General features: G+C 40.6%; 1 protein-coding gene across 1 annotated transcript in view; it reads right to left on the reverse strand.

Moving 5' to 3' along the window:
* Positions 1-463: 463 nt before the first annotated feature.
* HAPLN1 (hyaluronan and proteoglycan link protein 1) overlaps positions 464-22,384 on the reverse strand; it is a 29,535-nt gene continuing 7,614 nt past the window's right edge. The window contains exons 2-4 of the mRNA XM_065740524.1: positions 17,523-17,897; positions 9,369-9,671; positions 464-2,280 (exon numbers count right to left, since the gene is read on the reverse strand). Of these exons, the coding sequence (XP_065596596.1) occupies positions 1,991-2,280; positions 9,369-9,671; positions 17,523-17,897 (968 nt within the window). The 3' untranslated portion in view covers positions 464-1,990. The remainder of the gene's footprint in view (positions 2,281-9,368; positions 9,672-17,522; positions 17,898-22,384) is intronic.

Raw genomic sequence — 22,384 nt, forward strand, 5'->3', positions numbered from 1 at the left:
GATCTGTTAATGTGAGTAGTTTTGAGAAAACACTCGTACTGATGGTGAGTTTGAAGGATGAGGAATTGCCTCTGAGCTTGATGGGAATGAACTCCAGCACAACACCTCCACTACAGTCCTATAGTTTATTGGTCCCGGTTTGTTCACAGGTTTTTAACATAGGACCACCGTCACTCTGGGAGTCATGTTTACTCATGTCCATGGAAACATAACTACGTTAAGCTCTTCGTGAAAGCTTACTGGTTGTTGCCTGCTTAGATACATATCTCTCTTAGATAAGGAGACAATGGTTAAGATACAAAACATGGTGAAATAGAAACATTGGTCCTCTCATATCTTCATTGTCAGCAAGTGTGGAGTAGGAAAAGAGTTCTACATTTTTAAGTGGTAGAACCAACACTGGATAGAGAACTTAAAATGCCTAAAAGATTACTCAAGATGAAGATCATCAGTGGCCCCTATTTTTTGGATATCCAGCTTGAGACACCATAAATGGTGTAAATTCTCAGAAAGCCTTGAGCACCCACAATCTGGAAAACTGGTTGCGGTAAGGAATCTGAAGATGAGCACCAAGAATTGCTGCATCCAAAATTAGTTTTCACTGGAAATTCAAACTCCCTCAAACTGACATTTAAGGAGGACTTAGTACTTTAGGCAGCTCTGAAAATCCTAGGCACCATGCACAGTGCATGTTTATCTCTGACACTGGCAGATATAGGTAAACATCTTCAACTTAGACCACTATGGATTTAGAGGGAAGTATTTCAGTAATTCAGGGGTAGCAGTACTATCTTTTTTTTTTTCATTGATAGTTTAAAAAACAGATGTATATTTAGATACAGATGAGATGTAAAGAAATAAAGTACTTTTTCTCTTCTAAACCTTAATAGCTGGTTTCAGATTTTATTTAATAATCTTCTTCTAAGACTTAATCATTTAATTTTTTTCCAATTTTTATTTCTTGTGATGTGTAAATAGCTAAGAAATATTAAATATTATAATATCTTTAATTAAGACAATAACATTTCAAAGGCTAATGTAAATTCAAGCTGCTAAAGTCTATAACTTTTCTGTCCAGCAGTTCATTTACACAACTGCCCTGAGTAGATGCTATATGCGGCTTAGCAAATGGCCCTAAGAGTTTTAAAATAACACAGTAAAGCTACTCAAAGGTAATAGAATACTTTTCAGGCATCTTTAATTTGAGTTAAGAAGAAAACAGGGTTTTCTCATTCATTAATTATTAACCCTCTCTTCAATGATTTATACGTATTAAAAACGCAATTGAAACGTTCAGAAGTAATTGTGCTTGTTTCTACATATGGGATCATGAGTTTGGTTTTCAGAAAGGCAGGGTTTAATACTGCAAAATAAATCCTGTGTTTATAGACTGTTTTAACTGCTTTTATTAAACTGTATATTGTTCCCATGCAAAAACAGTGAAAGCAGTCTTTTGTAATCTAGCTTGCTATTGCTTTTGTATTGGCTTTTTTTTCTATTTTTTTTTTTTAATTTTTATTTTTTGCAAAACCTCACTGACCCCTATAAACAAAAACATCTTATTTCAAAACTCCAGATACAATCAATCTGCAGTGTATCTCAAACAGGTACAAATATGTAAAATTTGTGCTTTTAAAAGCTTTTGCTTTGAGTAGCCTTACATTCCATAACTGTGTCCTAGCAATTGACAAGCTCTATTGCATGCCCCATTCATGAAACTTATATTTTGTTGGGATGATGTAGCTTAAAGAATTTGGCTCCTCTTACCTAGAGCTCCCATTAAATTATATTAATTTTAAATATCTATGGAATGATACTTTTACAAAAAATATTTAAACAAAAACAAAAACAAATTAACGGGTTGGGTTTATGAAAATGACTCTACAGTAAGTAAGAAAGGTTTATCACAGTTTTGGTAACTTGCATGAGTTCATATCGAAATCTTTCACATGTTCTTAATGAATTTAAAACTGTTGTGCTCTAGGCATTTTCAGTTGTACGCTCTGAAACAGTAGACACCGTACAGCTTATGCTTTTTATCAGGAAAGCCTACAAAGCGTACGGCAGCCTCGTTGGGGCTGCAGCGTTTTCTGGGTCTGGAGATGGGGTAGCGGACGCTGCCATCTGCCAGCCACCCAGCGTCGCAGCGGTCGTAGCCAAGGAGCTTCCAGGCAGCAAATATCTGCCCAACCTTGGCAATCTGGGCACCGTCCTTCAGGCAGGCCTGCACAGCTTCGTCGTAGGTCAGCTTGGTTGGGTGTATTAGGTAGTAGAAACGACCTGGGGAGAGAGGGGAGGAGAAAGAGGTGTAAGTGAAGGGCATATTATCAAGGGAAGTTTGGGGGAGAAATGAGGATGTTCCACAGCAGAGCTGCACAGATCAAGCTCTGTTTCAGAATGTGCAATAAGTTGAATGCTGCGCTTTAGAACTGATTATAATTGCTTGTATAATGAATTGATAAATGGTGGGAGTGAAAAAAACAACAATAAGGAAGTAGAGAAGAAGGTCAGTTTATACAGGAATACAGCACTATACTTACTCCTGCTAACTAACAGGTTCATAGGTTCATAGGTTCATTAGGTTGGAAAGGACCTACAAGATCATCTAGTCCAACCATCCTTCTATCACTATCCCTACCCAACTACTAAATCCAATCCCTTAGCACCTCATCTAAACGCTTCTTGAACAGCGCTAGGGATGGTGCCTCAACCACCTCCCTAGGCAGGCCATTCCAGTGCCTGACCACTCTTTCAGAGAAAAAAATGTTTCCTCAGGTCTAATCTAAATCTTCCCCGGCGCAACTTGTGGCCATTCCCTCTCGTCCTGTCGTTATTTATCAGGGAGAAGAGGCCCACCCCCTCCTCACCACAACCCCCTAACTTAGAACCTATGAACCTATGAATCTTAGCACAGCATAGTATCTGCAGCTGCAAGGGATTCAATGCTAACTGACCTGTTGTAATGCACTTCACAGAATCACAGGATGATTTGGTCTGGAAAGAACCTTAAAGCCCACACAGTTCCAAATCGCCTCCCACGGGCAGGGCTGGGATGGCATGCCACAAGATCAGGTTAGAATAGGGCCCTATCCAACCGGGCCTTGACTGCCTCCAGGGATGGGGCACCCACAGCTCTCTAGGCAGCCTGTGCCAGGGCTTCACCGCTCTATGAGTAAACAGTTTCCATCTAACATTCAACCTCACTTTTCTCCCCTGTCTGCAGAGGTAGAATAGCAGGAAGAATGTAAAGGGGTATACCCTGGGGTTCAAAGGGGGAGATCAACATCACGGTGCCTCCTTCAATCCAGTAAAATGCCTAAGGAACCTAAGATTGCAGGTAGAACAGATCACCTAAAGCTGCACCTTATTGTTAGAGAAGGGAAATTAGTTAAATGTCCAAAGCAGTGTAATCCTACATCATGCTCTCAACATTAGATGAAAACTCTGAGTTTCTTTAGAAGCACAGCATTGCAGGATCTGGCCTTTGAAAGTGTTTGGGTGCAGGCTGCTAGAGCTAGCATGCGCAGTTCTACTTTCCAACAAGGCAGTGACCTTGTTTCTGATTAAGTACAAGCATAATTTAAAGGTCTTTTTTTATTATTTTTTTTCCTGTAAGAAAGATGAGATACTGCGCGGCTTCTCAGAAGCAGAGTTTGAACCCCTGCTAGATCAAAACCATGCCTGCTATAAGTCTTCATTAGCTGTGCCACAAGCATTCACAGCAGTTCTCCAGCTCTGTTTCTCTTTAGGCATCAAAGGGCATATCCATACCATTCCACAGCACTGAGCTGATAGAGCAGCTAAGAAAAATGTGCCTCCATCACCAGGTAATGAAAACACATGCCATCAAGTAGTGCTCAAAAACTCCTCTGTACCAATCCACAGGTAGCAATAGCACTCACATTAATTTCACTTATCAAGACAATATAACTTTATCATAAGCCTTTCACTCATTACACTTATCAAATTTCCAAGTAAGTTTGCAACATTTTCAGTCTTACTGCTCTATGAAAGGGGCAAGTTGTCTGAAAAAACAAATCCATTTATTCATGTGGGGCAAGCACATTGTCTGATTTCTAATTAAAAATGTACTCCAGCAAAATACCCATTTTCTTGCTCATAAATAACAACAGTTAAAACACATAGGACAGATTCTGCATAGATTACTTTTTTCCTGAAGAAAAAGCAGCAGGAAGGAAGAAAGAGTTACGTCTACATCCCAGAAACAGCAGAGAGGTTTTTTGAACTGAAGAAATGTCAGGTTGGGTAAAAATATAAAGATAATTGAATTAGCTTTGTGTGAAGGTTTGAAATTTTATACTGTGATGGGAATCATTAAAAAGAAAAGGCATTTATATCGTGGAGAACCTTTTAAACAATTTCACTGTTGTCAGAGGCACAGTATTTTCACAGGAGTAGAGCAGATAATTGACCCTTTGTAAAACGCATTGACTCCAGTGCAGCAAGTTGGAGGCATTTACAGACTGTTGCTGAAGAAAATGCTTATTAAGTGGAACTCTGTCCTTACTAGGTTTTTAAGAGTTTTCCCCATATAAAATAGGATTTCAGACTTAGGGGAACAGGGATTTAGACTGATAGTATGTAAACTTCACCTAGCTTATTAGTTGCTCTTCAAACCATATGTCAGTGGAATGTAATTTCCTTGGGATTTGCAGTAAGGTCAGGCTTTTGACATATGACATCAATAATAAAATCTCCTACAATCTGCCCCTCCCCTAAACGGGAGAACTTTAACAGCAAACCCCAATGAGTGGGATTGTGCTTGCAGAATGCCTGATTAAACAAAAGACTGTCAATAGGCTTGATGCAAGTTTACTATTTTTTCCCTGCCAATAGCTTAGAAGTGCTCCTGAAGTGGTAACTGCTCAATGTTAGTTTTCATTCATTCACATGGAAGGAGGGAGAAGCATGAACCCACTATCTGTAATTGATATTTGGGAGTTAGGTCACTCCTACAGAGAATGAATGTGCTTAGCTTGACTTCTCACTCCAAACCAAGGGGCAGGAGTTTCTGCAAACCCAACAGAACCCCACTCATAACAACTGTTCGAAGGTTTCGCTTGTAACGGAACAGCTTAAAGAGGAAAACTTGAGCACTTGACTTAAATTCTCACACCTTGTGACTACAGAAGCGTGACGGATGCACTGCCAGTAGAGATTGTTTTTCCAACCTCAGTTAGGGTATTTCAAGGCAAGTTTTTGTGCCTAAGATGGGTGCAGAGGAAGTGGGACACCATGGTTAGTGGTACCAAAAGGTGGTACAACTCCATCCAATAATTCTGTGTGAGGGCCAGCACAGGGAGGCTCTTGCCCATGTGCTCAGAGAATTAAATTGTTTCATCCGACATAGAGAGCACACCTCAAATGGCAATGAGAGGCATTCTCAGCATGCAGCACAAGATGCAGACCTATCATCAGCTCCACAGACTCAGCTCAGTGTACCTTACAGCCACAGCATCCAGCTGAGTGAAGCTGCTGCTCTTCAAAATGTATTAAAAATTGGAAGACAGACACTTTCCATTCCCTTAAAAATAAGATCACAATACTCAGGTTGAAATCAAAGTTCAACTCAGGTAAACGCTTTTAAACTGCTACATTAAATACACATCAGCAATTTTTAAAAATCCTCTTTCATTCTTCCCAGAAGACAGTGGAAGCATTTCTTTTCTGAAAGAGTGGTCAGGCACTGGAATGGCCTGCCTAGGGAGGTGGTTGAGGCACCATCCCTAGCGCTGTTCAAGAAGCGTTTAGATGAGGTGCTAAAGGACTTAATTTAGTAGTTGGGTAAAGATAGTGATAGGAGGATGGTTGGACTAGATGATCTTATAGGTCCTTTCCAACCTTATGAACTTATGAACTTATGAACAGTGGCTCAGGGCACTTTTCAGAATGGGCACATCATTTTTATTTGGATGACTCTGTTTCCCTTCTTAAAGAAATGGCTACACGTTCAAATACTCAATGCTCAAATGAATGCTTGGTATGCATCATTTGGAAAAGATCTGTTAGCTTACCATACACAATACTAAATTACACAGCTGTGCTCACAAGAACTCTGAAGTTTATTCTTTGTATTTCTAATTTTGTTAGCATAAGAGATTTTTATTGGATTTTGCTAGACCTGATAACAAATCAATTATGCACTGCAGTTCTGCTCACAAAGTACATAACCAAATGCACAACAACGAGCAGGAACAGTGACACAAGCTGCACTTAGACCTCTTTTTTTTGCTCAATTTTAGAGGAACCTGCCTGAACACTTTCCTGTGCAACCCCTTGGTAGCGAACCCACTACAGCATGGGGGTTGGATTCAATGATCTCCACAGACCTCTTCTAATCCCCGTGATCCCAAAACTGTGATTTTGATTCTGTGATAAGTTTCCTAACACTTCTCAGAGTCAGGGATTCCACTTTTTTTTCATTATTATTTTTTTTTATTTAGAGACTCACTGCCCCCTTCAGAAAGCCTTTGAAATTAGCCAAAGAATAATCTTTCAGCTATACCCTTACACGTTCTTCGTCCCATGCCACGTGGGGTCTGTAGGACATGAATTTCTCCTGCAATATTTATATGAAAGAGGATCAGGTTACATCTTTCTGTCACAGCCTTACTGCCCGACTTTTGAGCTCTGAATAGCAAGTATATGTGGGATTATGTTAATATTAATCTCTGTATAGTTTTATGAAATCAGTTGCTATATATTTTTATAAACCAGTAAATTACTCATACTGCTATTTTCAAAAAGTGTGCATTACTTCTTGGGGTTTTTTGGCTTTGCCTGCATGGCCATAGAGGACAAACAGTTCTCTATGAACCAGCTGAAGGAAGGAGTTACATGGGCAGAACAAAATTCTCAGGTAATGCACTTAAACTACTCCAAGAAAAGACTGCAGAGGGTAATTTTGTAAAGTAATGAGTATTGTATATTGCACTGCAGAAGAACTTTGCTGTAACAATTTTCCTGTACAGTAAGGAGGAATGAGTGCATAGCTCTTTGCTAACGGAATTGAAGTACCTCTTGGTGTTCACCAAAGAGAAGTCTCATAGATCCTGAGTGAAAACACTGAATCTGCAGTGGAACTAACTGCATTGATGATTATGTTTCCATTTTTCGCCTTATTATCTGAACAAAATTTTGTCATTATGTACCTTTATTCTCCAGGTTAAAACAGCCTCAACTACTTAAAATTGAGCCTTTTTTTTCCCATTTCCCCTGAGATCATAAGGTATTTACAGATGTCTTTCTCTAGAAAGAACCCAAACTAAACCTCACACCCTCCTGTTACTCACAGCAGCTCACACAACCAACACTCTTTGAGCTGTGCTTTTTTTTCAAGCTAGCATTACATGCCTCCCATCCTGAGGCCTGTGGTGTGTTTCCAGCTCCCTCACATAGAGCTGAAGGCTTCTCTGTTTTACAGCATCAGAAGACTCCAGCTGTCACTGACACTGCTGGTGTCCTGACCATTTCTCATTTTTCTTGGCTGTTTCTGAGCTGACAGAATCAATATTAGGTGTTGCAGAAATAGCTCTGTGCCCATAGCCACTATCTCTGTCAGTTGCAACCTGGTGGCAAACCAGGTTATTATAAGATTTTTCCTTTGACAGTGAGAACACTAATGACACTGTTAAGCACACATAGCTATCCAAGGTGTTAAGCTGCAAATAAGATGCTGGCATTCTGGGGGCATTGCTGGGATTATTGTGGGTGTGCCTGGAATATGAATAATGGAGAACATAGCAGGGACACAGGAGGATATGCCCAGATTTTCTGCTGACATCTCAAGAGCTATATATGGTGATGAGCAGAAGGGACCTGGGTAAAAGGCACTCCACTCTTCACATCACACTGTTGCTGTGTGCTATTCTGTCTCGTGGGTCATTTCACTGAGCATGAGATCAACACCAGTGCCTTCTCTGCCACGTATATACCATAGACTCATATTACCTCATTCATCTTTCTCCTTCTTTCTCTTGCTCAGTGTGCAGACAGTGTTTGTCTGTCAGTACTTCCTTCTTTTCTATTTTTTTTTCATAAATGTTTTTTTTTCTTTCCTTGAGAGACACTGTCCAGCTGCTAATATGGAAAATGGTGGTCTTTATTGACCAAATCAACACTTTAAATAGTGCAGCTATCAATTTTAATTTATTTCTTCTGTTTCTTTTATTCCTTGGTGCTATTATTATTATTATTATTATTATTATTTGTTACAGATTGAAATGAGCATTTGATGAGCTCATATAGGATTTTGCCTTGTTTAAATTGAACAAGAGAAAAATGAGCCAACATTTCATGCAGCATGATAAAAATCACATAAATATTTGTTTCAGACTGTGTCCCACCTAATTTTTTTTATTATTGATTTGAGATTTTGCTTTTTCTGAGAGAGAGGGAGGGTGGGACAGGCCTAGCATTAAAGCATATCTTCTGAGAACAAGGCTAATGTTTATTTTTATGTATGCTATAGGGCAGAAATGCTTCACTGAGGATAAGCAATCTGAGCATAAACAAAAAAGGCTGTGCTCCTTGGTCTGGTTGGGCTGAATGCCAAACACGTGTGAAGTCACACAGGAAGCACCCGTGAACATGATGCTGTGGAGGACTGCAGGCTACTTTTGCACTTCTTACTTGCAGAGCTCCTCTCATTCAGAGACATGCTTTTAAAATCTTTTCTAACCATTAGATTAAACCTTAAAAGATAGCAATGATCAAATGATCAACAGATCGGCTCATTTCATGCCAAAAGTAAAATCTAGTTAGAGCTGAAATTTTGCAGTCAGTCACTGGAATAGCCTTTAGGGGAGATCAAGCTCAGAGTAAGATGGAAATCTTGGTTCTGACACCATGCAAAGATTAGACATCTGAATTATTAGTTATATAAGCTAGAAAAAAAAAACTGCTGATAAGAAAATATTTGTCATATTACACTTGATGAATGTGCTGGAGCTGCTTGAGGTAACTGCAGAGATGAAATGGCAATCAGAATTTTATTTTGGTGACACTGACATTGTAAATCATAACTATAATTGAATTCAACAGGAAATCTCAACTAAAGGAATTGCTAGTGTTTTCACCACTTCAACTGAAATAAAAATAGAAAAGTGGAGACATAAGAAAGCACTACCAACATAAGCTCTAAGTTTTGAAAATAATCTGTGTGAACACATAGCACAGACAATATTATCATGGTTGCATGTTTTCTTAAATCCATCAGAAACGTTTCCCAAAGCTAACATAAATTTTGGCCAGCCAAGTGTCATCTGCTGCTTTCTGCTGCCGGCATCACTTAATTTTCATAGCATGGAAACAGCCCTTTGCAAGGTAGAAGCAAACTAGGTTCTTACCATTGAAGTTTGAAGTAAAACAGAAAACATCATATCGGCTCTTCTCTTTATCCCAGAAGCCATAGTTTCGGACACCAGGCACAGTATTTTTCCCCCCACAGGGCTCCCGGGGCTTGGTGATGGGGTACTGCACTGAGCCATCACTGAGCCAGCCAGCATTGCACCAGTCCAGCCCTGACCTCCAGGCCTCGTAGAGTTGGTCAAAAGAGGCAATGATGGAGTCCTGGTCCAGGCAGGCTTGTTGAGCCTCATGGAAGTTTAGGTTGTAACGACCCAGACGTGGTGAATAGGGGAATACAACACCTGAAATGGCAGAAAGAAGTGAGCTGGGGGAGGGTCACCACCACTAGAAGGGGTGGTGAGTCTTAAACGCTGGAAGAACAGAAGAAGGAGAAGCTTTAGAAGGAGAAATAAAGGTTAACTCCATGATGTGTTGGAATCATAAAATCACAGAATCATTAAGGTTGGAAAAGACCTCTAAGATCATCTAGGCCAACTGTCCCCCTACCTCCAACACTGCCCACTAAACCATGTCCCTAAGTGCTGCTTCTACTCTTTCCTTAAAATTTCCATGAAACTGTGTGTGGTTTTAGGGAGACATTTATGATACACCACAGCTGCTTTTTGGCAGTTTCTCACCACTTAAGAAGGAGAAGCTCCTCATAGAGAGCTTCAGGGAATAGGATTTCTTTAGTACCAGATAGGTTTCCTCAGTGAAATCTGATGAGCCTTGTTGCTCAGAGAGATCTTGAAACAAGGAACATCCACGTGTAGATGGTAAATGGGGGACAACTCTAAAATTGTTTCAGCAGCAACATTAAAATCATCAGTTTCACAGACCCTTCCACTGTATTTTTGTTTGTTTCATAAATTCTCACTGCAAAAGTGACAGAGCATAGGAACAGGCTGCCCAGTGAGGTTGTGATGTCTCCTTTTCTGGAGAAGGACCCGCTCCTGTGTGACCTGCTAGAGGGAACCTCCTTTAGCTGGGGGTTCAGACTTGATGATCTCCAGAGGTCCCTTCCAGCCCCTACAATTCTAAGATTCTGTAAGAAAGACCTGTTGTTAAAAATTGCATTTCAAAGCATAAACAATGTTGAAGAAAATGCTGAAGAACCATCTCCTCATGTGGCTCTGATAAAAGACTGTACAAAGAAGAGAGAGACATAAAACAAAAGTTTGGATCAGTCCACTCTAACTTTGGCAGGGTTTAGAAACTTAACTCAGATCTAAATTTTATGGTTGGCTTCAGCCCAGACTTCATAATAAAATAAAACTGCATCCGAGAAGATCCAGCTCAAAGAGTTTATTCTCAAACATCTTTGCAGAACTAGTTGCTGTGGGATGCTGAGAGGCTGAAGACAAGATAACACATTATGGAATGAGCAAAAATCTTTAAGCCAGTACAGACACCCATCTTTCTTTTTATTTTCACCCTGCTGATGAATTCTCTCTGTAGGAATTCCTTGTCTCCAGGGCAATTTACAGAGCATAGGATACTGAAATTATATTACAGTCATGCAACACAGTCAGCATGCAATGAAATCATTCTTCTTGAGCAGTCAGCTCACTTTGGTGTCTATTCCACTGGTATCTCAACATTCCCTTTCTTTTTATCCTCCCCCTCACTCATTTATCATCCAAGTAGTGTTATTTTTGTTAAATAAAATCTTTGTTATTACTAAACCTCAGTTACTTGATCCAAGAAAATAAAGCACACAAACGTAAACTTGGCAAGGGATTAATAAACAAGATTTTGTTCTTCCTCAGCAATTAACTAGAGATTCTGCTGACCTTCTTCCCTTTTGTAAATTCCTTCTCAAAGTGTTTTTCAGCTATTAGTTGTCCTGAAATAAAAAGCATGAATGAAATGTAACACATCGTGTGCTTCTAACTGTAACTTAATAAATATGAAGCTGTAGCCATTTCATTACTTTCTAGTCCAGAGGTGATCATGAGAAACTGAAGAGATAAACCTAAATAATTTTAAAAACTGAGAAACAAACCACTGGAAACAGCTCCAACAGATCTGATCACATTAGGTTTCCAAAATCACCTTTTTTTAGCCAGTTAAGTATATATGTTAATTTGTTACCAATGTATTTGATTTGACATTTTGAGACAGAATGTTTTAATAACGCAAATATGCAGAAATTTGTAGTAATAGCTTTGAGCTACATTCAGTGCATAGAAGCTGATTTCTGCTTAAGTTCATCTGCAGTACATGTCTGCAACTGATTAACACTAATTTCACCCTGCAGATGGGGGTGGCCTTTGGTGATTTTGTATAGCAAAACTGACTGGATAATCATGTTTTGTGTAGCTTTGCATTATCTTGCATCTGTGCTCATATTGGTTTTTCCTCCTCACTTTCCTATCAAACCTAACACTGAATTCATCGCTAGTCTTAATACTTGTCTTTCTTTTGGTACAACTTAGCAGTTCTGAACTTCAGTTAATTGCACCGCATCTTCTTCAGTCTTGGATATTACAGCCCGTCAAAAGATAATCCATCCCATCTGTTCCTGAATGGACAAAAGCTGTCTGGAGGCTTGACTCTGTTCCCAAACTAAAGACTGACTCAAAACTTCTGACTCCAGTCCTGTGTTTTGCCACCAGACAAAACACATATTTCCAAATGTTAACAAAGTCAGTTTAGGAAATGGAGGAAGAGAACTCCCAGCCACAAAAGGCCAGAAATTTATAATGGGTTTTTATTTTTTTGGTCACATGAAGGCTCCAGAATGTCTTCCACAGGGAGAGAATGGTCTTCCTCTTCCAAAACTCCAAACACTGGCTGTAGCCTTTTATGTCTGAATTTCACTCCAGCTCAATATGAACAAAAGTTGTTAATCCCTCCATGTTTTCTCTAGCATGTCACGCTGGAAGGCTTCACAGCAATGGCACCCGTTTGCAATCAGGCACTTTTAGCAATCAACCAAAAACTGTGTCTGCGCAGGGAGAGGATTGGTAGGAGCCTGTTTAAAACCTCCCTGTTGTGGTAAGACTGAGCTGAAAGAGCTTTGTTTTGATCTTGTCTTGCTCCTTGCCCCAAGGAAGTGGCTGAAACTCTACTAGAACCTGAATATTAACCTACAGCATAAACTCTCAAACATGCAGTTCTCCGAAACTTGGCCTGTCCCCAGGGAAGGGCAAGGCGCTGCTCAGGAAGAACTTGAGAACTGTTGTTTCACTGGAGAGTAAATATGCAAGTAATCCCTAAAACTCAATACAAACACTTTGCAGTTACCAAGTCACTGCAGGTACTTTCACAGTAATGAGCTGTAATGGTTATCCAAGACAACAAGATGAGAAAATAAACCTAGAAAGCTCAATTCCTGTAACAATTTATGGGTTTCTATTAAGCTAGCACCACATGCAATTAGCAATTTTAAGAGCATTTACAGATAAGAAGATTTCTGTTAACACATATGGAAAAAATGGGACTTTTTACAGCCAGAGTAAAGAAATTGGCTTCCTTTAGTTCTACCCCAGACAGAAAAGCAATTTTTCTTGTAGGCAATGTAAACACCAGTTAAAGTAGGTTTTGCTGTATGCTGTGCTGCAGTTTTACGTTGCCATGTTCACACACTTGAAGGCAGAATTTTCCATGTTTGATTTCTAAGATTCTGTGAAATATGGTAAGTCTCTGATTTCCTTCATATTTCACCTCAATTTCTCCACTTGTCTGATTAGTCAGCACAGGCTGCATGGGTGGGCAGCCAGGTAGCATCCTTCACCTGAATCTGGGGTCATCAATCCACCACACAGTGCCCTGTAACCAAGCTGACACTGTGATTGCTTGTTTTTGACCAATATAGGCATCCAAACCAGATTTGCCTGGCCCAGGGGCAGACTATTCTCTTATACTAATACAGCATTTATCAAAATTGGAAGACTTGTTCTTCTCTGTTCTCCTAGGACTAGTCAGTCCTATGTTTTTCAGCATCTTCCTTTCAAGTCATCCTTTCCAGATAAATTTTTGTTTCTTAATTTTGAACTTTTACTTCACTGTGTTCTTGAAGTGCCATTATTCGTAGTGGAAAGTGTGTTTGTAAAGAGTTGCTACCCTGACACAGAAGGAATTACACTGGACCAACACAGTTTACTCTTGCAAAACTGCTATTGTCAATTATAAAAAACCTTCTTGTCTTCAAAGTGCTCACAAATAGCATGCCTTCTCTGATAGGTTTTACAGTAGACAGATCAACAAATTGTTATGCAAAGAATATTTTCAATAGCTTTTGATGCATGAGTGTAACAGCAGCATGCAGAAGAAATAAATAAGATATTATTAGGCTAAATCTAATTAGAAAATAAGACTAGATTAGAAATTACTGTGGCAGTTTGGAAGAGCTTACTTCTTTGGACCTTCTGGATTCATTTGCTCTGTTTTTGAACTATAAGGTCTGTTTTTGAAAGAGAAGCTTGGTCATTTTATCACTCTGTCTTGGAAGCTAATGTGCCTCCAAACAAGGTCATAAAACCTGCTGGTTTGGGGTTTGTGTGGAGCCATCCAGGGCTTGCCTCCAACCAAGAAGCACTGTCTACAGATATTTTTAATAGCTTTATGTAGATCTGCATATTTCTAGTACTACTGAATGTATAAAATATTTATTTTATAGTCTATACTGTAAGGCTGCCTTTGGCAGCACAGCATTGTGCCACTTCCTCTGTCACCTGGCCCATTCATCTCAGTGCCATGAAGAAACAGAGGACATAACTGAGCCAGAGCAGTGTAAGCACTGGGCACTGCTGAAGGCTTCACCTGCCTGTGCAGCCAAAGCAGATGAACCTGGCATGGGGAGATTCACTGCAGTGCCTTGTGCTCATAAACTAGTTCTTCTAAACAGTAAAGCACAAACATAAAATGTAGTGCAGAAGAGCAAAACACCAACATAAAGAAAATTTAATGTAAGTTGAGAATTCTTTCTTTGCTTATGACTCAGGCAACTGTACCTATCTCTACAGAGGGCCTTTTAATTTGTTATGCTTCTGACTCTCATGACATCTGTAAAAGAATGCAAAGTTCATAATCTTTGCTTTATGTCCAGGAACACAGCATGGCCAGTTCAGTAAGAAAATGGCTTTGGTGAAAAGGTCAGCATAAAATGTGCCCCCAACTATCTACAGTTCCTGCCATTCCTTCCAGCCACCATGCCCAACCCGAGAGAGGGAAGGAAGGGAAGGAAGGGAAGGAAGGAAGGGAGGGAGGAAAAGAGGGAGAGAGGAAAAGAGGGAGAGAGGAAAAGAGGGAGAAACTAGGGTAATATTGACACAGTTCTTCACTTCCATAGTAGCAAAGATAACATGCAGAAAATGTGTAAGATAGGTAACCAAGCCTAATTCTGCTTTTTAAACCAACCAATCAACCAATACCCAGTTATTATGGGTAGCTTATTTAATCAAAATCCTAGGAAGCCTTTAATTCTAACAAGAATATAACACTACCACTTCCAGGGAAGAAAAAATATCTCAGGACATCATGCTACTGACGCAAATCCTTCCTACTGTAAGATTAACTTTATTACATGTAGCAGATGCAGAACGTTAGTGAGGAGTAACATTTGTACTTTTGTCCAAAGAGATGATTTTTTTTAACTTATCCTGATCTGCATTGCACAAATGCATGAAACAACAATAAAAATGAATACTGAATAAGGTTACAGATGAGATGATAGGATGAGTGCAAGGGCACAGAAAGAGATGAATACATTCCATCAAGTACTTATGTCTGCATATCATATTGTAAACATAAGTGCACTTTAATTGCTATGGTTTTAGAATGAATCTTCAGTGAAACTTAAATCCAGAATCACTGGATTTAGTTACTCTAGTTGGAACTAAGTTGTTTTATTCTAAACCAACACATTCAATAGTCTTACCTCCCTTCTTGAATGGTTAACTTTTACCATGAGGTTTCACAAATCATTTTTTCCATCTCCCTGGGAAACTTCACTGCATAATGTCACATGTGAACAGTTTGACATACTTGACTGAAAAAAATCTTGAAAATAAAGCACTCTTCCATACTCTAAAATGCTTAAACTTTCCTCTGATTGGAGATTGCAACAGTCTTGTCAAAGATGTATTATACTTCATTCCTCACCTATCCAATGGATTTCTTCATTGTGAATTCAAGGAAGGGAAACAGGAGGTGGCATGCCTCAAAGGCAGATGCTGCTTAGAGAAACAGCAGTGGCTGAAAGTGTCAGACAGGAGGCAGAACCTAGATCTTCTATCCAGTAAGCTGATGCTTTATCACTAAACAGGCAATGTAGAAAATATAGATCTCCTTTTTGCAGCAGTGTTTAAGAAACATGTTTCTCCAGTGCATTCTGCTAACTTCTGTGTTTTGTCCTTGGAGCAGCCACTTTCAGGAGTGTTGGGTCTGAGAGGTCTCACTGTTCACCAGCTCTGTTCAGGATATGTAGATGTCTACCTGAACCACCCCACACTGCTCACTAGTCCATCTGCACATTTAGCACTTAGTTCTGGGCACTGTCAAAAACCATGTAACTGTATTTTGGCAACTATTGCATGTCGGAAACAAAAAATATTTCTCATTGTCTTCTTACTCTAATATTAACTCAATATTGCCTTCCAAATAATAGTCTCTGCATGTGCACAAGGATTTGTACCAAGCTCCAGGCAAGATTTCCCACTGTTACTGCAGCTGTTATTTGCCCCTCCCTTCCCAAAGTCTCCTGTCACAGCTGGAAGTATTTGCCCTGGGACCTCATTGTTTCTAATAGCAGAAAGCTAATGAATGCTTACTTCAAGGCACAATACCCGAAGGGTACCTGGTCCAGATGGGCTGTGTAATGAAGATTTTATGCTGGCTCTGACCATTTTATACTAGCAAAATTGTCATAATATCATGAAATGCTGGGAAATACCAGTATTTGGGATGTATGGGATGTGGTACAGTTATTTGGGATGTATTTGGGATGTGGTACGGTTATTTATCTGGACAACCTCTAAGACTGGCAGAGGCATGTATTTAGGACATACAGAGCCTCTCAGAAGAATATTGTCACATGTCATTTGCAGGACTGTTGAGCAATGCTACATCCCACCTTGCAACCCAGGAATGAGCTCCAGGACAGCCTGCAAAATATCACACATGGAGGTGAGGCACACTGAAGTCAGGCAGGAGCTGCCTGTGTCTGATCTGCATTACATGGCACAGTCAAATAAATGCATTTGCAGTTTTATTTTGATTGGTTCTCCTTGTTTTGTTTTGTTTTTCCATTTTTCTTATTTTTCTTTCTTTTTATTCCCCCCTCCCCCCCCCCTCAGCTAACAGATAATGTGGTTTCTGCAAAGTTCCTCCTGAAACACACTTGCTGACAGGTATAAAGGTAAAAGGACAGAGATATCTTCATGCAACTCTTAGTTTATAGTTCAGAATAATACAGAGCTTTAGGGAAAGGCCAGATGCTGATTTACATGCATCAAATCTCATAAAATTAATCTAAATTTCATAAAAGTAAAGGAAAGATATTAAAATCCATTTCAATAATTTTACTAATGCTTTCTACTGCATTGTTTACAAAAAAATTGCTGAAGGAAGTGACTACTGGAGTCCACGTGTAGGAGTTTTCTTGGCAGGCAATATAGAGATTTACTTTATGTAATTATAAGGCTTGAAATAAACTATTACTACAACAAAACTATTGTCTCTGTAAAATTACATGGAGATTTTCCCTGTTTGTAAGAAGATTTTTATCTTCTTGATAATCTAAAGTGTCCCAAAGTTCTGCAAAAAGGCTTTTAGGAGAATACTTAATATAATTTTGACTGAGTCTACTACAAAAACACACAGCAGTTTCTGTAAAATGAAGGGACCAAATTAAAAACATATGGAGTACTTCATCCTGTGTTTGGTCATTCTTTTTTAGCTCCCTTTGTATTGGGACTCTCTGGGAGCAGACTATGCTGTGGGCTAGTGTAAGTTATAAAAGTTCTAATGTTCTTCTAATTTATGATAGCTGCTAGAGGCTGTCAGACCAAGATCCCCAGGGCACAATGAATCCCACTTCTCAGTTTGCTGTTATCACTGATAGCAAATACCAGCTGTATGAGGAGGAAAAGCAAGTATTCCTTAACATTCACAAATCTAAATTTAAGTATGATTCAGGTGTTACCTACCTTCCAAATTCAGAGCTACCACTGCCGTGTCATCCTCCAATCCTTCAATCACTTCACACTTGTATCTCCCATAATCCTCCAGCATAATATTTGTGATTATAAGAGAGGCATCATTCTCACTGCTTTCCCTCAGAAACACTCTGCCCTGATACTTTCCGTAGCTCTTTCTGTGGTGTCCCATTGCGACAAAGACGTCCACTTCTTTGAGGTAATCTGAGGTGAGTTTGGTCCACTTGACCCGGATTTTGTGGGTTCCAGAGCCAGCTGTTGATGTGTGTTCATGGTAAAATTTACAAGGCAGTGTGACGTTGCCGCCCCGCTGAGAGAATATCTTAGCTTGTTCTGCTACCACAAGTAGGCGGGGTCCATTTTCTTCTAGGATTCAAGGAGAAAAACAAAAAGGAGAATTAGTCTGCATTCCACCTTTCACAGAATGGATATGACCAGTGCTGTAAGAAACATTACCTATACTCTTAAGTATGCAGGATCGATTCCTTGCAACCATTTGCACCTAGTAGCAGGGCATATGAACTGGTTACATACATATACTATATATAGATAGGATTGTATGGCTGCTGTATGGATGCCATCATCCATAAGTGGCTCCTTATGGGCATCCTGTATTTGCCTGTGGGTTGTTCCAGAGCTGCCCATCAGTACCGACCTTTCTCCTGTAGTTCAGTTTTTTCCAAGTAATTCTAAAGTGGCTCATTTTCCAAGTGCGTTTTATTCTATACTCTGAGTTCTTCTGACATACTTCCACTAATGTCAGGATGTCCATTTTATCCTCAAATCAGTAAAATCTTTTCGTTTTCTGCCCTCTTTCTGGATAACCTCAATCTTACATCCCACCTCTTTTTTCCCAATATCCTTCTAATTATCACTGTTTCATCTTAGATGTTTTTGGCCGACTTCTCACACTGACCCACATTTAGCTGGCAGGCTCCCTTCCTCCTCACTCTTACCCCAGATTCCCTGCTTGCTTTTCTCTCTGTAGGTCACTGCTGGTGATGCTGCATTGTACAGTCACTATGTTCAGAACAGTCATCCAGAGCAGGCTCTCACTTCCAACCAAATGTGTTTGGGTCCTCTTCAATAGGCTGTGCTGCCTGGGGAAAGCCCTGAAATGCACAAGTTTGATGGTGGCAGCCCACTCAACTACCCACATGCTTGAATATTTCCTTCTTTCTCTTCTCCTCTCATGTCACACTGATTAAGCAAGCTCAATGCTTCTGTAGATATTGCTGTCTTCTATCACCGAAGACATCAGCTGAAACTGGCAGTGAATCAGAAGTACGTCACTTGCTAGAAAAGAATTACTAACCTCACTGTGTGCAGATGATTACAAAGAAAGATACTGCAACTCCCTGCATCTCTTCAGCACATCAGTGAGAAAGCCTAGGAGTGGGATTTCCAGCTCCATGGGACAACCTCCTCCCTGCTCCTGATTGATATGCTACTTCTGATACAAGCCAGGATGCCACTGGCCTTGCTGGCCACCTGGGCACACTGCTGGCTCATGTTTAGCCAGCTGTCAATACCTCCAGAACCTTTTCTACCACAGAGACTTCCAGACACTCTGTCCCAAACCTTGCATTGCATTGGGTTGTTGTGACCAAAGTGCAGGACCTGACACTTGGTATTTCTGAACCACACACAGCTGCCTCAGTCCAGATATCCAGCCTCTTCAGGTCCCTCAGTAAGGCCTTTCTTCTTTCACCAGGCAGATCGACACCTCCTCACAGTTTGCTGTTGTCTGCAAATTTACTGAGAGTGCACTCTGTCCCCTTGTTTGGATCATTAATAAAGATATAAACCAGGGCTGGTTCCAGTACTGAACTCCGATGAACATCACTAGACTAGGATATGCTGTGTCAAGAGCATCACTATTACCTGCATGGGACAAACCAGACAGAGTGCCTACAGATTGAGGAAGCTTGGTTGCTGTAAGCTGTGTTAGTAAGACAGGAGACCCTCCAAGTGAAAACCACTGCTGTAGGGTCCCACACCATTCTGTATACATTACATTCTTTTTGGTGTGAACAGGGCATGGGGTACTTTGGCACGCAGAGGAGTGCATCTGAGGAGAGAGGTGACCTCATGCAGGGCACAACAGAGAGTGTTGCTAGCCCTGTTTTCATAGGAAGAGGAGAAGGAAGGATGGGAATGCAGCCAGTATAGCTTCTCTGTTGCCTTCCCTGTTTCCATCAGGACAAAGAAGTCCCACATGTTTCTGTCTACCTTTGGAGGGGAAATGTTATGTTTTTGGGCGGTTATTGCTGAGAAATCTGAATCAGAGCTCAGCTATTTTGTGTCTTTAATATTGAAGTAGGCAAGCTAATAAATATTAGCAGAAAGGACAAGGCTGGGGGAGAGTCTGACTCAGGCTGTTAATGCTCATTCTTTCTAACAACAGCTTGGTTTTGCCAGCAGGGCTGGAGGATTGCCCAGAGCACTGTCACCTCTGTCAGCAACCCAAGTGACCCCATGCCTCTCCTGGCTGTTGCCCACCTGCCCTCTGGCCCTTGGCTTAGCTGGTGCCAGAACTTGGGTGCCAGGAATTGCAGGGAATAGGAAGGGGGAAGGGAAGTGTGGCCTCTCTCAGCCCTGTGTCCTGAGGCACCATACTGTAGTGAGCAGTGATCTGTCATGAGACAGGGACCTGATGCTGGGAAGTGAGAAAGAGCTGTGCTCCACATGTCAGGGACTTGTGAGTCCTGCATACAGCTAGAAGAAAAGGATGCTTTTTTTCCCCCAAAACTTCTTCTTTCAGAAGCCCCATCAGAAAAATTGTGAGCTGCATGGATGGATGACTATAAATTCTGCAAATTGCAGTTAGCACCTTTTAAGCTATTGCCTTCATCAGAACAGTTTGGATCCTTTCTGCAGATGAGATGGGACCTTGTGTGCAGCCACACAAGTATCTCAGATGGTGGGTGAATGGCGAAGAACATGTAGGGCAGCTCCTTCTACTTGGACGCAGAAACGTTAACAGCCTGACTGTTGGTTCTGGCCTTGGCTCAGAATTAGCACAAGAAAAGTTTGTTTGGTGGGTTTGTTACCTTTTCACATGCTTCATATAACAGGCAATAGCTAATCTGTTACAGAACCAGAAACCACTGGAGATTAATTTGTATTATTTTTCCACTGCTGTTTCCTTATTATCAGTTTTGAGTTTTGATTTGCTTGTAAATATCAGCCTCGTTTTGTTTAAGAAAGGATCCAGCAAGAGGTCCTCACGAGGAGTCACCACAAAGAAACAAGGGTGTATTATTCTCTTTGATAACAGTCCCTCATGTTTTGTCACAAGAAATCTGTTTCATTTTCCAGCTCTCTCTCTCTCTCTTGTGTTTGCCCATTTTGCATTTTGCACTGCTGTTCTCACTGCTCCCCAGCAAGTTTTCAGACAACACCAAGCTGAATGGTGCAGTTGGTATAGCAGGAGGAAGGGATGCCATCCAAAGGAACAAGAACAGGCTTGAGAAGAACCAGAACCAAATGAGGTTCAGCAAAGCCATTTGGTTCAGAGTGAACCCAGATATATACAAATACTGGAAGAAGAACTCCTCGAGAGCAGTCCTGCTGAAAAGGGCTTGAGGGTCCTGATGGATGAAAAGCTGGACATGAGACAGCAGCGTGCACTTGTAGCCTAGATGACCAACATTATCCTGGGCTGCATCAACAGAGGGGTGGCCAGCAGGGAGAAGGAAGGGACTAATCTCCCCTATTCTGCCCTCAGGAGTCCCCACCTGGAGTACAGCAACCAGGTCTGAGTCCCCCAGCACAAGAAAGAGGTGAAGCTGCTGAAGCAGGTCCAGAAGAGGGATATGAGGATGCTCAGAGGGCTGGAGCACCTCGCATACAAAGAAAGGCTGAAGAACCTGAGCTTGTCAGTCCTAAGAAAAGAATATTTTGAAGAGAGCTTGTTACAGCCTTTCAATTCCTAAAGGAAATTTATAATCAGGATGGAGACTGACTTTTTACACTATTTGATAGCGACAGGAAAAGGGGGAATGGCTTTAAACTAAAAGAAGTGAGTATTTTGATTAGAAGTCAGAATTAGATTAGAATTCTTCACTCAGAGGAGGGTGAGACCCTGGCACAGCTGCCCAGAGAGTATTGGGGGTCCCAATCCTGGAGATGCTCAAAGCCAGGTCAGGTGGTGCCTTGGGCAGTCTCGGGTTAGAGGACAGCTTGCCCATGGAAGGGGGTTGGAGCAGAGTGTGTTTTAAAGTCCCTTCATACACAAGTCATTCTATGATTTTATGACTCTTGTTGCTGTCACTCTATATATGCCTTATCTTGACTTCAGAATGGCTCCCATTTCAAGGATGCTAAATGGACTTGCTCTCACTGGCTAGCCCATTGATTTTGTTCCATATTTTAGTGCTGGACACACATCCAGATGTTTTGTTTTGTTTACTTTTGAATGGCTTTTGTGTTCAAAAGGCTTGAGAAGCAAGCCAGGTTTGGAAGGAACACAGTGTAGGGCAGGGAGAATGAGTCAGTCTGTGGCCCTTGGCAAAGAGCTTTATCCACTTTATCCATCAGAACTGCCCAGAATCCTGTGCTGACCATGGTACACAACTTGATCATTCCCATATTTTAATGGAATAATTGACAGGGAAGCAATAGAGAAAAAAAAAAAAGAATTTTTAGACTGTTTTGTCAGTTAAAAATCATGAATTGCTTAGATGTTCCACCCTGTTAACAAACCATTAAGTGCACTACTGATATAAACACATATGTACACATGCATTACTCAGGGAATCTTAAGGGAAAAACATTAGTAAGAATCATATGCACTTTTTTCCACATAATTTTCCTTCTACTTGTTTTGCTAAATACTTCCTATCTAATTA

The sequence above is a fragment of the Cyrtonyx montezumae genome, unplaced genomic scaffold (genome assembly GCF_038088225.1).
Source record: "Cyrtonyx montezumae isolate F1298 unplaced genomic scaffold, pur_monq_1.0 scaffold_27, whole genome shotgun sequence".
Taxonomy (NCBI): Eukaryota; Metazoa; Chordata; class Aves; order Galliformes; family Odontophoridae; genus Cyrtonyx; species Cyrtonyx montezumae.